Source organism: Corythoichthys intestinalis, chromosome 6 (assembly GCF_030265065.1).
Source record: "Corythoichthys intestinalis isolate RoL2023-P3 chromosome 6, ASM3026506v1, whole genome shotgun sequence".
In the NCBI taxonomy this organism is placed as follows: domain Eukaryota; kingdom Metazoa; phylum Chordata; class Actinopteri; order Syngnathiformes; family Syngnathidae; genus Corythoichthys; species Corythoichthys intestinalis.
Genome location: NC_080400.1, coordinates 23,008,291 through 23,023,515, shown reverse-complemented (window position 1 = coordinate 23,023,515; position 15,225 = coordinate 23,008,291). Strand labels below are relative to the sequence as shown.

General features: G+C 39.8%; 1 protein-coding gene across 2 annotated transcripts in view; it reads left to right on the top strand.

Annotated features, from left to right (window-relative positions):
- prkd2 (protein kinase D2) overlaps window positions 1–15,225 on the top strand; it is a 65,743-nt gene that overhangs the window by 31,580 nt on the left and 18,938 nt on the right. For both annotated transcript variants that reach the window (XM_057838563.1, XM_057838562.1), the window contains exons 2-5: window positions 13,877–14,015; window positions 14,102–14,233; window positions 14,348–14,544; window positions 14,631–14,814. In XM_057838563.1, coding sequence (XP_057694546.1) covers window positions 13,877–14,015; window positions 14,102–14,233; window positions 14,348–14,544; window positions 14,631–14,814 — 652 coding nt within the window. The remainder of the gene's footprint in view (window positions 1–13,876; window positions 14,016–14,101; window positions 14,234–14,347; window positions 14,545–14,630; window positions 14,815–15,225) is intronic.

Below are 15,225 nucleotides of genomic sequence, written 5' to 3'. Positions count from 1 at the left end.
AGTTTTAAAACTTTCACATGTCCAAAGTAGACAAAAGAGAAATTATGGAATAACGGGAGCAATTTTAACAACTTTAACGGTTGATTCACAACATTAAATTAATTGAATGTAGTTTAAAGCTGCTGATACAGAATGGCGACTGGAGTTTTTTTATTTAATGTTATTTTTGTATATTTGTTTACTGCTATATGTTAACTTGATACTGAAATAGTAGTTTGGTTTAGCCCAGTGCTTCTCAATTATTTTCTGTTACGCCCCCCCAAGGAAGACGTAAATGTTTCGCGCCCCCCCCCCCAACTCTCTGCCGCCACTGTAAATAGTATCATTCGTCTATATTACTATTATAAGTACGCCTCAGCCTAACATTGTGTCCTTTTTTTTCTATTAAAGAAAAAAAGTAACATAGATCAACTTATAATAAAGTATAACTTTTTTAACATTGTGTTGCTTGTAACAGAAAAGACTTAACGCGCATCAATTTGCCTGAAGTTAAAAAAAAAAAAAAAAAAAAAAAGTCACATCCAAACTGTAAAAATACACTCAAGGTACATTTTTGACCATTTGATACTGAAAAATAAAATGTAATAAAATCAGTAAATAATAACAAATTCAAATTGATTAGAAACATTTACTCTTCAGGACAACATGCCAAAAAATTTGACCGAAAAAAAACAAAACTGAATAGAAGGGGGGGGGGGGAGTCTTTGGACAGAAGGAAAGTTTTTATTTTCGCTGATTCACCACAGTGCTCACTGGTTTACTGATATAACACTGACAAAGCGGGACGATTGTGACAATTGGCAATATTCGGCACATTTTCGCTGAAAAACAATCAAGCGGCTTATCAATGAGATTGAGGTCTAATGTCTTTAAGTGGCGTCTTAACTGATTTGGCTTCTCCGCTATAATCATTTTTAGACTCAGTAAACAGTGGTCTTTCCTCATTTCCCACTATATTAAAAGTCAAAGGCAAACGGCCCGAAAAAAGCGCATTCTCGGCGGGCGAGGGAGAACCGTAGGTGAGGGCGGTGGTCGTGACGATCCCAAGCCGAAAACGGCACTTCTCGGCCGGACACGTGAGAACCGAAGAAGACAGTGGGTCGCTGCGTGAGTCCAGCTCTGCATGAGTCTCTTCCGTGTGCTCTTGCTTACTTCAAAAATACTGCACGCACTTTGAAAATGAGAGCGCCACTGCCACCCACGGAGTGGATGTGCAAGTACACTTTATTCTAGTACGGCAAAAAAAAAAAAAAAAGCATGTTCCCCGAGGTCACTCGCGCCCCCCCTGGCATCGCTCTGCGCCCCCCTGGGGGGGCGCGCCCCACCATTTGAGAAGTACTGGTTTAGCCTGAGAGTATTTTTTGAACAATTTTGGAGCTAATGTACAAAACTTTAAAAAAAATAAAAAATAAAAAAAAAGGAGGGGGGGTGCATCAATAATCGTTTTATAATCGAATCGGAGCCTCTGAATCGTAATCGAATCGTTAGGTGCCCAAAGATTCCCAGCTCTAGGGGGCAGTAGTACTTTATGAGTTTTTAAATATTTTTTAATAAATATAAGGTTTCCTCTTTTCTTAAGACTTAACAAAAAATCATTGGTGAATGATTTGGTTGCAAATTTTAGACTGCTGTCTTCTCCCCAAATGCTCCAGTTAATCACAAATAATAATTTAAATCAATTAATTCAAAGTTAGGACTGAGACAAACAGGGGAACCAACATTTTAAGAGTCATAAAGGTGAAACAATGTAGGCATCACACTAGCGTTGCCAAGGATTGATATGTTATCTTTGCTAAGCTAAGCATGCTCCCAAAGAACAAACGCATATTTCTGTAACTCGCAGGATGTCTTGTCCCATTAGTTGTTTTGGTCCCTCTGGCATCTGTGAGTGGAAAAAGAGAGTGCATGCATACCAATTCTAATTAGGGCCATGCTTTTGAGTGAACATCCGATACAAACCGAGGCCCAACCTCCTGTCTTACAAAATGAAGTCCTGGAAGTTTTTGAAAAAGACTGCAGTACCGGTATTTTGGCCACTGGGTCTGGCTTTTCTGGTTGTGGAAGTGAAGCATTTTATTGACCCGCTGTTCAAAACTACACGATTTCACCATGAAAATTAACCTGATTAAATCCTGGTTCAAACTGAATTGTGACTGTAAAATGCTTCATGACCACTGTAAGAGTGGGTGGGTGATTTTTTTTTTTTTTTTTGGGGGGGGGGAACCACAATCATTAGGTGTCTATCAAAATTGAATTGAGGCAGCGGGGACCACTTGCATTTACGGGTTCTCTCAAAATCTTTACCAAGTCGGCGTGTTGGAGTTCCCGCCCATAGACTGACGTAAAGAATGTGTACCGGCCAAATACCCTACTACAGGTTTCACGAACATGGAGGAAAGCATGGCGTCTGTCATAGCAGCACCCTGAACTATCGGTGATGTGACTCACCATGTTCAGTTATTCTTTGCAGTCTATGATGAATATGCAACACTTCTCAAGAACAAAAAGAGTAAATAACAAACACATCTCAGTAGTCTGTACGATGTGGGACAGTTCTGGCCACTATGCTACCTCCAACAACAGTATAATGCAGTATTGAAAAATAAAAATTATGAATGAATACAGCAAGTTCTACTTCTGTATTGACTGCTCAAGTGACATTACGTTCAACTAGATAAAAATGCATTGTTTCACAGTAGGCATGTGCCGGTATGATATTCTGACGGTATGATAACCTGAAGCCAAAATATCACAGTATTGCAATTACAGCTCTAAAATGTGTTACTTTGAGATATCTGGGTTAAAAAAGAAATACTTTTTTCCCATTGAACAGGATTTTTATTTTTCTAAATATTCGCAAATTGGAACATAAGTATTTTAAGTGAAAAAAAAAATAAAAATAAATAATAATAATAATAATAATAACGAAGTCCTTCAAATAAAATTTAAATGCTGTCGTTTAGGTGAGCCTAAACCCACAGCCACAGCTCAACATTATTACCATCAGAACAAAAATAATTAAATTCCATAAAAAGCATGTGTGTCTGACTTGTATCATGTTTACATTATATACACACTCTCTTTCTCAACACAGTTGCCAGAGAGGAAAAAAAACACCACGTTTCACCACCGCAAGACACACTAAACACGTTGGAGTCAACTCTCATAGTCATAGCTGGTGTGAAACGTTCATGACAGTGTTTACTAACCTTTTAATTTTGTATACATTCGAAATTTGAGGTATTGTCTCCTCGGCAGCCACCCTCCGCATGTCGGTTGGCACTCCTCCTCTAAGCCACGGCTGTCTGTAATTTTTCTGTGGCCGAAGTATTCCTATACTCCCGATTTCGATTTCTTCGATGGGGGAAAAAGTTCAGGAGTTTCTCCTCCTCCAGCTATCGTGTAGCACAGCTGACTCACCGACACTGAGCAACAACTAGTGGAGGAGGTTTGAGCCTTGCAGCTGCAAGCGAGGGATTTCTCCCTGCATTTTTGGGATACAAAAAAAAGCTAATACCTTAGGGACGGTATGATGTGGTTGCGGTTTTAAAACCTTGACGTTTTCTTACTACGGTATATCTTGAAATCTGTAATCGGCACATCTCTAGTTTCCATTTAGCATTGCTCATCATTAAACTCATGTTGTTGTGTTTTAACCTTCATTTAACATACCCACCAGCTGTTTATCTTAGTGCGCTACTGTCAGAGCACAACAGCAAATAGATCAGACAGATCTTTTTGTCATTTCAAAGCATTATCTAACCAATGATTTATTGATTTGGTTCTATGCCATCATTGTACTGGTTCAATTCTTTGCATGCGCACTTTTCAATTGTTTGTCTGCCCTCATTCCTTTTTATGCCAGGCAAGCCCAGAGTGATGCTGATGTCATGAGCTGTTACGCAGTAAACGTCACTCACATCTTTGAGTTTGTTTTAAAAAGACAACAAATCATGCATTTACATTGTGTTCTTAAGTCCGACATACTGCACTGTAAATACTCTCAAATGAGGACAGTGGGAAGAACCAAATTAGAGGAATGACGAGCATTTACGTTGTCTGTTTCATATCATCGTCATCGCGTGACCTCATTGGGCTTATAAATAGCAAGCTGAGTTTGTTCCATTGCTGGAAAGGAGAAAAAACATTCCTGCGTTGCGCCCGGTTGTTGTGACGATCTAATGAGGGCAGGCCTTTGACGTCTTCACGTGCATGTTGCTACGGAAACATCTTATTATGCCACTGACTACTTTCATAAGGGTGGGGCTCTTCATCTATCGAGTCAGTGCCTGACATGTTAACGACGGGAAGTTTAACCTGACAGTTGACAGTGTCTAAGGAAGCAGTAATAATCCTGACTCTATTTGAACACAAACACTGGAACTGTAAGCAGATTCGTTTGGTTCCATAGGAACACATGGCTATTTAAACAATGTGTGTCAGTTAAAGCGATGCAGTTTGTTCCCTCTTGCCTATAAAATGACTTGGAAAAAATTGCCTGTTGCTGCTGTCACCTTGGCTGCCAAAACACATCTTCTTGTAGTACCATGTAGGGCCAGAAAGTTTGTCTTGTGCTTCGGCCAACAGATTCTGCAAGATTGCAACGCCTCTACGATGCACTGCCAAAATATAGATATAGACCTGAATTGGTCCTCCAACATCTTCCTGCGCATCCTTAATTCCCTTTTGAAATCTGCTTTAGTGCAAAAAATTAAAGTGTTGCATGCACCAAAGAGTCTAGTATCAGTTTATGTCAGTTTGAACCACAGGCATTTCCCACAATGTAGCACCTGTTTCGAGTCATTGATAGTGAACTGTATTGTGTTAGACTTTAGCAGGGTCGTGCAGTTCATGCATGTAAAAATTATAATAATTACCTTATATCTGATATTTTAACGCTATGGTCCGTGCTTTGTGTGTATTTTTTTTAGAATGCAATCAAGTGGATAATTTTATCTGTGAAATAGCTGAATTTGCATATTTCCTGTTAAACTGCTTGGACAAGAAGGGATAAGGGACTGTGACTAGTTTGACACAGCACATGTACTGTTTACAGACTACAGTTGCCATTACATTTTGTTCTGACAAAATGTAAGTATGAATTTCTAAAATAAAGGATTTTATATGTGAATAAACATGTATTTCTAAAACACAAGAGGCTTTGACAACATCCTGTCTGAAAGAACTGCTTTTTAGAAAGCATATCTCAACCCTTATGTTCACAGAGAAATTTTGTCAAAACCACCACATCAATAAATCAGGGTCCAAATTGATATGCAGTGGGGCAAATAAGTATTTAGTCAACCACTAATTGTGACCGGAGTTCCCTTTGAGAAACACAGGAAAATATGCTGTCAGGATAGCCTGGGATTTCAGCCCTAAACCTCACAACTCTAATACAAATGCAACCTGAATTATATTTACAATGGGGCAAATAGGTATTTAGTCAACCACTAACTGCGCAAGTTCTCCCACTTGAAAATATTAGAGAGGCCTGTAATTGTCAACATGGGTAAACCTCAACCATGAGAGACAGAATGTGGGAAAAAACCCAGAAAATCACATTGTTTGATTTTAAAGAATTTATTTGCTAATCATGGTGGAAAATAAGTATATGGTTCATACCAAAAGTTCATCTCAATACTTTGTTATGTACCTTTTGTTTGCAATAACGGAGGCCAAACGTTTCTGTAACTCTTAACAAGCTTTTCACACACTGTTGCTGGTATTTTGGCCCATTCCTCCATGCATATCTCCTCTAGAGGAGTGATGTTTTGGTGCTGTCATTGGGCAACACGGACTTTCAACTCCCTCCACAGATTTTCTATGGGGTTGCGATCTGGAGACTGGCTAGGCCACTCCAGGACCTTGAAATACTTCTTACGAAGCCACTCCTTTGTTGCCCTGGCTGTGTGTTTGGGATCATTGTCATGCTAAAAGACCCAACCACGTCCCATCTTCAATGCCCTTGCTGATGGAAGATGATTTTCACTCAAAATCTCTCAATACATAGCTCCATTCATTCTTTCCTTTACACTGATCATTCGTCCTGGTCCCTTTGCAGAAAAACAGCCCCAAAGCATGATGTTTCCACCCCCATGCTTCACAGCGGGTATGGTGTTCTTCAGATGCAATTCAGTATTCTTTCTCCTCCAAACATGAGAACCTGTGTTTCTTCCAAAAAGTTTTATTTTGGTTTCATCTGACCATAACACATTCTCCCAGTCCTTTTGGATGTAAAAGCACTGCATAACAATGACCATAAAGCAGCCCGCTGCTTTTATAAAGCAAAACAAAATTTGATGTATATACAGTATATTTTTTTGAACACCCATTCGCACACCCTGTGATGGGACTATGCCGCATGCACACATTGCGATGTTCAAACGATATATTGTGCAGGCCTAAAAATGAGTCGCAACACCAACCTAATCTAATGTTTCTAAAATTTCAGTAAATAAGCAGGAATGAGGTTATTCCTCATTCATCACCTGCTGATTTGACTGTTACACTGTTAAGGGAAATAGAATGAATCACTTCCACTCTGGCCCTGTGACCTGCATCTTATGATCAAACGTTTGAGGTAATGGATCACACTGGACGTGTAGCATTGCATGTCTGCATTTGACAAAATATACAATGTTTGCAACTCACCTTTCACACTCAATAGCCTTCTTCCTTGACGTTCCACTGATACATGGCTCTCATGACTTCATCCGATGAGAAAGGCCTTTTTTGTGTGCTTTGTGCACACATAGCTCGCACCCAGCAACAACCCCAACACTGTACTATTACTATTACTATCCCTATTCCAACCACAAAGGAAACTTTGTTGAACTCTATGCTCTATTTTTCTTACGCACAGTCCAAATGGACATTACATTAGCCTTTAAAAAATGGGCTGATCTAGTTTGCCTTTATTTTGACCATTCTGTGGAGTTTAGTAGCAGTGTTGTTTGCAAAGACACGGTGCCTGCACTTGTGGACAGCTTGCTGCGTACATTTTTGTTAGCCTCGATGAGACATTTAAACTAGTTTGGTTTCTCTGGATCGAGAACTTTGAAGGAATTGCTTACACGTCTTCGCCAGAGAATAAAAGATGACGATGCTACTAAAACTTTCAAATTGTTAGCTAATAGTTTTATAAATAATTATATTCAACAAATTGAATAAAGGCATTCTACAAAACTCTGGAGTGTGTCCCGACAGGAAAACTCCATCAAGTCCAATTGATAGAAGTAGGTTGTCTTATTCAGTGATAGCATCACAGGGCGGCCTTAATGTGACATTAGGTTACAAGACAGTAGTGCCTGGCTAATTTAGCGGAGAGACTCATCTGCATCTTTGTTAACATCTTTTTCCACTTCCAGCCACTCTTAGGTTTCCTGCCCTTATTACTTTTCCTTGCATAAATATGCACAGCGAGACAGATGAGTGTAAAAGAAGATTAGGGATTGCTCGATAGGATCCAAAGAAAAGGTAGGCAATGTTGATTAGGAAACGTGGGAGGGGAATTGAGTTAAAGAAGGCCTTGTCCATAATTCATTTCAGGCATAATGGCCTTATTGGCCCAAAGAACAGCAGGTATTGTGAAGCAACCTGATCCTTTGGTAACCCAAATCCAAATTGGAGACACAACCAAGTCTTCAGGACAAGCGCTCTACATGACACCATGTATTGTACATGCAAGGAGTGTACAGCTTGTTTTTTGTCTGGAGACAGCACACCTTTCTTTCAACGAGACCGATAGCCTCTCAACTTACAATGTGCATACACATTAACATGCCTGGTAATATACAGTACAGTATAGATATACAAACAACACCCTTCTCCCCATGATGATTCAGGCAAAAGTACATTTCCCTTTACTCTCTAGCTGGTAGCTGTCAGAAAAAAAAGAAGAAAGTGATTTTCCCAGAGGCGACAATAATATTCTCCACAGACAAGCACAAAGACCTGTGGGCAGCTCCGTGAGTGCTGCCATTGTGGTTAGTACAGTGTATGTTTTAGACGTCATGCAGGGGCCAAAGCCAGCTTGCCTTCTCTGGCTATTTTAACATAATAGCTCTAATGCTCTAATAGTAGCAGTGCCAACTAAAGAAAATAAAAATGATGGAGTTGGGAATCCAATGACTGAATGAATGAACTGAAGGGTTTTCAAAGTGGTTTGCAGAGTTAAAAGTGGAATGCCTGTGCTGTTCAGAGTTGTGGGTGATTGTAATTACACATTTCAGTAGTTAATTTTAGTTGTGTCAATGCCAGGTTCTGTTGCATGTCATTTTTACATTATTCGGTGTGTTTGCGTCTGGCTTTTGGAGCCTAGTGGTGGGAAGAAAAATGCTTTTCATTAGACTGCATTTCACATTTTTTGCCAGGAAGGAATAATGCAGAAACAGACAAACCCTGTAGAGCAGGGGTGTCCAAACTTTTTGCAAAGGGGGCCAGATTTGGTGCAGTAAAAATGTGGGGGGTCGACCTTGGCTGACGTCCTTTACGTAGAACAATATATTTAAGCAAATTTTAGCAACCCATTCTGGTTGTTACAATTGCTTTATTTTTTTTTTTTAATTAAAAATTTTAACAATCTCACAGCTAGCCTTTGTGGCGTTCTCTTTCGACTCTCTGGCTCTTGCAAAATACTGCTGTTGTGAAGTTAAACTAGCTTCAAGTTGCTTCAATTTTTCTTCGCGTATCTTCCCTATAATCTTGTCGTGCATGTCAGCGTGTCTTGTTTGGTAATATCGCCTCACATTGAACTCTTTAAAAACAGCGACTGCCTTTTTTGCAAATGAGGCAGACACAGTTGTTGTGTATTTTAGTGAAGAAATAGTCCAATTTCCACCTATCCTCGGAGTGTCGGCCGTCGCAGTCAACTTTCTTTTTCTTGTTGATTGTCGCCATTTCAGAAAATTGGAAGTAGAGGGTCACACGGTTGATGTTGCTCAGAGTGCTGCTGTCTTTTAGTGGGTAAATGAGGAGCAGCATTTAGTGTGTAAGCTACTTTATATGCTGGTAGCAGTACTGCTGACCAATTTACCAAGTCTGTGTACAGGCCAGACGTTATTGATTTTATGACAGAGACTGGGGGCCGGATGAAATTAGACCACGGGCCGCATTTGGCCCCCGGGCCGGACTTTGGACACGTCTGCTGTAGAGTCTCTGTCAAGCTTTACTGTCTACTTAAAGGGCTATGGAGTAAAGTTCTGTTTTTCATTTAAAAGCTCAATACGTTTTGCTCAGGAAAATATATCTTGTATTAATTTTCAATCTCAGTCCATTTTGGATCAATCTGTAATCTGTTCCTGTGGAAACCCCATTTTCATTGCCAAAATTGATACTATCATGTCTTGGTGTGACATCATTATCTAAGCCAGGAGCAATACAATACATATTACTTCCCAAACCCTGTAAATAGGTGGAAATGATACAGTTGAGAGCACAGACTTACCTATCGCGGGTCCAGAGGAAAAGGAAGTAGACTGAGTTCCCCATCTCATATATTCTGAGAATTCAAGAGTGTTAGTAGACGTGTTTACACTTTAAATTGAATAATATTGTTAGGGGGGGAAGGGGGGGGTAAAGGTTTTTTGATCAGCAAATGGGCACATTATCTATAAGATGGTGTTCAGAAATGTATTAAAAATACTGGAAAAGCAATACTATATTTGGGGCGGTGATTGTGTGAACCAGTTCAGTGTAGCTCGCCTCTTGCCCGTCGCCAGCTGGGATAGGTTCCAGCACCCCCGCTACCCTTGTGGGAAGAAGCAGGGTACCGGATAATGAAAGAATTAAATTATTTCTGCAGATATGTTTGATGTCCAGAATCATAGCATAAGTGCCAATGTACATTACATTAGAGAGGTCCCTTAATGTTATTGAGTGCTATACTGTAATTGACATGACCATGAACAGAGCATGAACTGGGTAACTGGTAAGAATGAACAAATTCTAGCATGTCCCAAGCACAACCTGTCTTTCTTGACATAAGTGTGCAAATTCAAGTTGACAATACAAATTGTGCATTTTATGTCTTCAACTTCATTTTAGTACAGCACACAGAGAAAAAGCAGAAAAGCACATGGAAAGCATGCAAGCTACAGAGAGAAAGGTCAGAGACACATGCTCTCTATCGTATTCAGTACAGTTTTATTAGTGGGTTCAAATGTTAGCTCAGTAGCCCTACTATATTTTTGTCAGCACTGTTCTACCATAGCTGATAAACAAACCTTTAAACGTGTGGCAGCCATTTGCTGGTAACACATGGTGGTGATTATACTGCATATTTTGAATTTTGCCAAGCCGCTGAATGTTCCTAAATTTGCTGCTTCACTTGTTTGGGACCATCATCACATCGGAAAGAGAATGATTACCATTCTAAGATAAGCGTGATCGACACGTTTTGTTTTGGAGTTGGAAACCATCAAAGATCAGTGATATGAATATACAGCACTGGTTCTTAACCACACAATTTTCACATGTGGATTCACAGAACCCTTCGAAATTAGAAAATAAAGGATTTTTTTTTTCAAATTCAAAACTGATATATCTAAGCTAGCAAGTTAATAATTTAGCAAATACCCATTCAAAATTCTTGTCATTTTGACTGCATGTCTTAGAAACAGATCAAAATTTGATACCACGCTGCCCATTGGTCTGTTGTATTCCCTCATACCAAGGGCGAGTCAACCTTCCTCTGAGCAAACCAGTGGCTTTGCAGGCAGGTAGTATTAATATCTCTGTCACAGTGTGGGACTTTTTGGATTTATCAACAAGGTAACTGGCTTTGAGGGCTTTCTCATTTACCTTTGTAGTTTTTCTAAAAAAAAAAGTTGCCTGTTTCTCTGTGTTTTCACGAAGGCGAACAAAATAGTTCATCAACTTGTTTTTAATCGACAAGTGTTTCGTTTGAAGATGACGTTTAAGCTTGCTTGGCGTTGTTGGATCGCTGCTCGTGTCACGTTCAAAAACTGCTCGGATTTCTAGCCATTAGCCACCTTGCGGTCCTCAACAATGTGATGGAATAAAACACAGGGAGACGATTGACGGTCGTCACATATGGATAAAACAGGACACTTTCGAGTATATCGACACATGATGTGTCTAACCAAATGATGTGCAGTAGACATGCTGGGGTCCACATTGTCGCGGACAGCAAAGTCGCTGATGGCTAGAAATCCGAGCAATTCTTCAATACCTCGCTCATGTGCACACGACCGAGAACGTTCTACCTACTCCTTCCTTCCTTACTACTGCAACTCCGCCCGACGGATACATATATATATATATATTAGGGCTGTCAAACGATTAAAATTTTTAATCGAGTTAATTACAGCTTAAAAATTAATTCATCGTAATTAATCGCAATTCAAACCATCTATAAAATATGCCATATTTTTCTGTAAATTATTGTTGGAATGAAAAGATAAGACACAAGACTGATATATACATTCAACATACGGTATCTAAGTACTGTATTTGTTTATTATAACAATAAATCAACAAGATGGCATTAACATTATTAACATTCTCTAAAGCGATCCATGGATAGAAAAACTTGTAGTCCTTAAAAGATCAATGTTAGTACAAGTTATAGAAATTTTATATTAAAACCTCTCTTAATGTTTTTGTTTTATTAAAATTTGTAAAATTTTCAATAAAAAAATTAACTAGTAGCTCGCAATTGTTGATGTCATTCCACCAAGCTCACTCCCCAAACCCATAAAATCATTTGGACCCAAGCGCCAGCAGAGGGTGCCAAATAACAAAAAACAAGTACCAAATAACAAGCAGACATTCCACTTCTGACATTTTAATCTGAGCGGGGCATGTGCGTGAACTGCGTCAAATATTTTAACGTGATTAATTAAAAAGAATAAATTACCGCCCGTTAACGCGATAATTTTGACAGCCCTAATATATATATATACAATATAATATGAATATATAAATGCGATATTGGATAATTTCTCGCGGCACACCTGACGATCTCTTTCGGCACACTAGTGTGCCGCGGCACACTGTTTGAAAAACACTGATTTAGAGTATCTACAATTCATTTGACATACAGTATTTTAAGGGAAAAAAATACATTAACTCGAGTTGTAAGTTTCACTTTGCATCTTCTGTCAAAACAACAAATTGTCTCACTAAAAACATGTTCAACAAAGTTGTTGTAGTTTTTTGGGAAAAGAGCTCTTATTGTTGGGCGAATTCCCTAGTCAAGGCACTCCAGATGCAAATTGTTGCAGTCCCAAAACATGACATTTTAACAAACAATGGTGTCATTAATTCATTCAACCGTGCCGCTTACTCTCAGACAACCTTAATTGCCAAAAGTCTGTAATCTACTTTGTCACATTCTAGTAATTATTGGAATATTGCAAATATACATCACCACATGGAAATGTTACATGCAATAATGTCTGTATGCAATCAACAGTGTCACACGATGTATTATCTGCCTTCTCCTAAAACGTCACTTGTTTCTGATTTTTGGACCTCCTGTATCCAAAAGGTATTGTGTGTTGTTTGTTTGCGTATTTAGTTGCAGAGTGTGTGTGTGGTGAGGAACAGTAGCCACTGTTGGGGTGTGGTGCCCTCTCTGTGTAGCTTGGCACTAGTACTAGCCAGGCCTGTATATCAGATGTGGGATTTTGGAGCGCACGTTTGCAAACTAAGACAGCCAATGTGTGTGCATGCTTCAGTAAACAAGATATCTTTAAAGGATGAAGTGTGTGCATGTGTGTGTATATTTGTGTTGGGGGATAAGTGAGGGACAGGTATGCATATCATTCAAAGCCTAGACCAGGGTTGTGCTTCCTGTGCGTTGCTAACGTTTGAACATATAGTGCGCCTTGACTCTTACAGGAAAAACAACATTCTTGTTCTTGCCGTACAACCAAAATTTTGGATGTGATATTGTTGGCAATGTTACTAGTTTTATAAAACAGCGGCGTCAACTGTACGGCCTGTAGGCTGGAAGCGGCACAGCAGGGGGTCAAATACAACTCACGGGGTTGTTGTGCTTGATAGGCACGCTGTAGGTCATTCATATTCTACATACAAAATGCTTTTATTTTGACATCAACACCGTAAAACTGTAGATTTATGATTAGTGTGATTGAGTGCCTGCACTACTACACTTGGCTCAATTACGTGTCTACAGTTTGTCTACAAAATTAACCCATTGCTTGCCATTGACAACGATAGACATCCAATTCACTTAAACTTGAAGGACTGGCTTTGAATGCTCATCTTTCAAGTTCCTTTGATGACACTAGGCGAGGTGGGCGACTGGGAATGTTCATTATCCCTCTTCTAGTCAAACCGTAAAACTGTAGATTTATGATTAGTGTGATTGAGTGCCTGCACTACTACACTTGGCTCAATTACGTGTCTACAGTTTGTCTACAAAATTAACCCATTGCTTGCCATTGACAACGATAGACATCCAATTCACTTAAACTTGAAGGACTGGCTTTGAATGCTCATCTTTCAAGTTCCTTTGATGACACTAGGCGAGGTGGGCGACTGGGAATGTTCATTATCCCTCTTCTAATCAAAATGGATTGGACATCTAGCGCCAATAATGGCAGCCATTGAGTTAACTTATTTGGAAAAAAACTAAATTAGTCCAGCCAACATGAGATCTCATTGCCGTAAATGTGGCCCGTGAACCAGAATGAGTTTGACACACCTGTTATAGAAAATCTGTTTTAAAAAAATGTTAATAATTTTGTAATCTTGTTTTATTCATTCACTAATTCATACTTAAATATTAATGTAATGCGACTGTGTATGGCTGTGTCCTTTTTTGTCTTCTGCACACCCTACTTACTGTAACTGACATGCCATGTTCTCTTTTTGTATGTTCCAGTTCCCGGAGTGTGGTTTCTATGGTATCTATGATAAGATATTGCTGTTTAAGCATGACACATCAACAAGCAACATCCTGCAACTGGTTAAAACTGCCTCTGACATTCAGGAGGGGGATCTGGTGGAGGTGGTCCTCTCTGGTAAATAGTGTAAAAATGAAACATCAATTATTAAGACTTGATGATTAAATTGATTTATTGATTTTTTTTTTTTTTTTTTTTTGCAGCGGCAGCCACATCTGAAGACTTCCAGATTCGGCCCCATGCTCTAAACGTACACTCCTATCGGGCCCCGGCCTTTTGTGATTACTGTGGAGAGATGTTGTTTGGACTGGTCAGACAAGGTCTCAAATGTGATGGTAGGAGCCCTTTTTTTTCCCCCCATCAAGGAGAATCACAGAATATCATCCTCACATCCACCACTTAGGCGATGTCATGCTCTGCTTTTCATGGTTTATTGGTACCTCCTGCAGGGTGTGGACTGAACTATCACAAGCGCTGCGCGTTTAGCATCCCAAACAATTGTAGAGCAAGGAAGAGGCGATTGTCCACCACCTCTGTTGGAAGCAGCCAGTCCCTGCAGCTGTCCACCAGCGAGTCTGTTTACAGTGTTGGGACCGCATCTACTTGTACTGAGGACTCTGGCCTGGTCCGCTCACACACTCAAATGGTATTAACTCTTGATATGGCACTTGTTGCTTTAGTTTTTTTTGTTGTTGTTGTAAAAACTCCTTCTTTACTACCGTTCTACCATAGCCCCGGACGCCAAGTGAGACTCGCCGCTTCTACACGGGCCGACCCGTACATCTGGACAAGATCTTGATGAGCAAAGTGAAAGTGCCGCACACGTTTGCCATCCACTCGTACACGCGTCCGACAGTGTGCCAGTACTGCAAGAGGCTCCTCAGAGGGATATTCAGGCAGGGCTTGCAGTGTAAAGGTGACGAATATTAGGGGTGTTTAAAGAAATCGATTCTGAGATATATCGCGATAATTTGTCACACAATTCTCGTATCGATCCAAAATCCGTCTGTATCTGTCCTTACCAATATGTTTTTGTTAGAAATAAATAATTCAATGCCTACACTTCTACTCCTGTCCAGTAGTTGGCAGCACGCAGCAGCATTGCCTTGCAATCTCCTGAAGTAACAACAACATTGGACTAATCCGAGTAGTTGTAGTGGTAGTTTGTGTACGTCGCAGTCTAGTGGTTGGCCGCCATTACTGGGGTGTTTACACACCTATAGCAGCCCAGCATCAGTAGATGGGGTACTTCCGGTCGTTTTGCTCAGATTAGTCCTTTTATAAGTCTGAAATTTAGGCTCATTTTGGCTTTTATTGCAAAAATGGA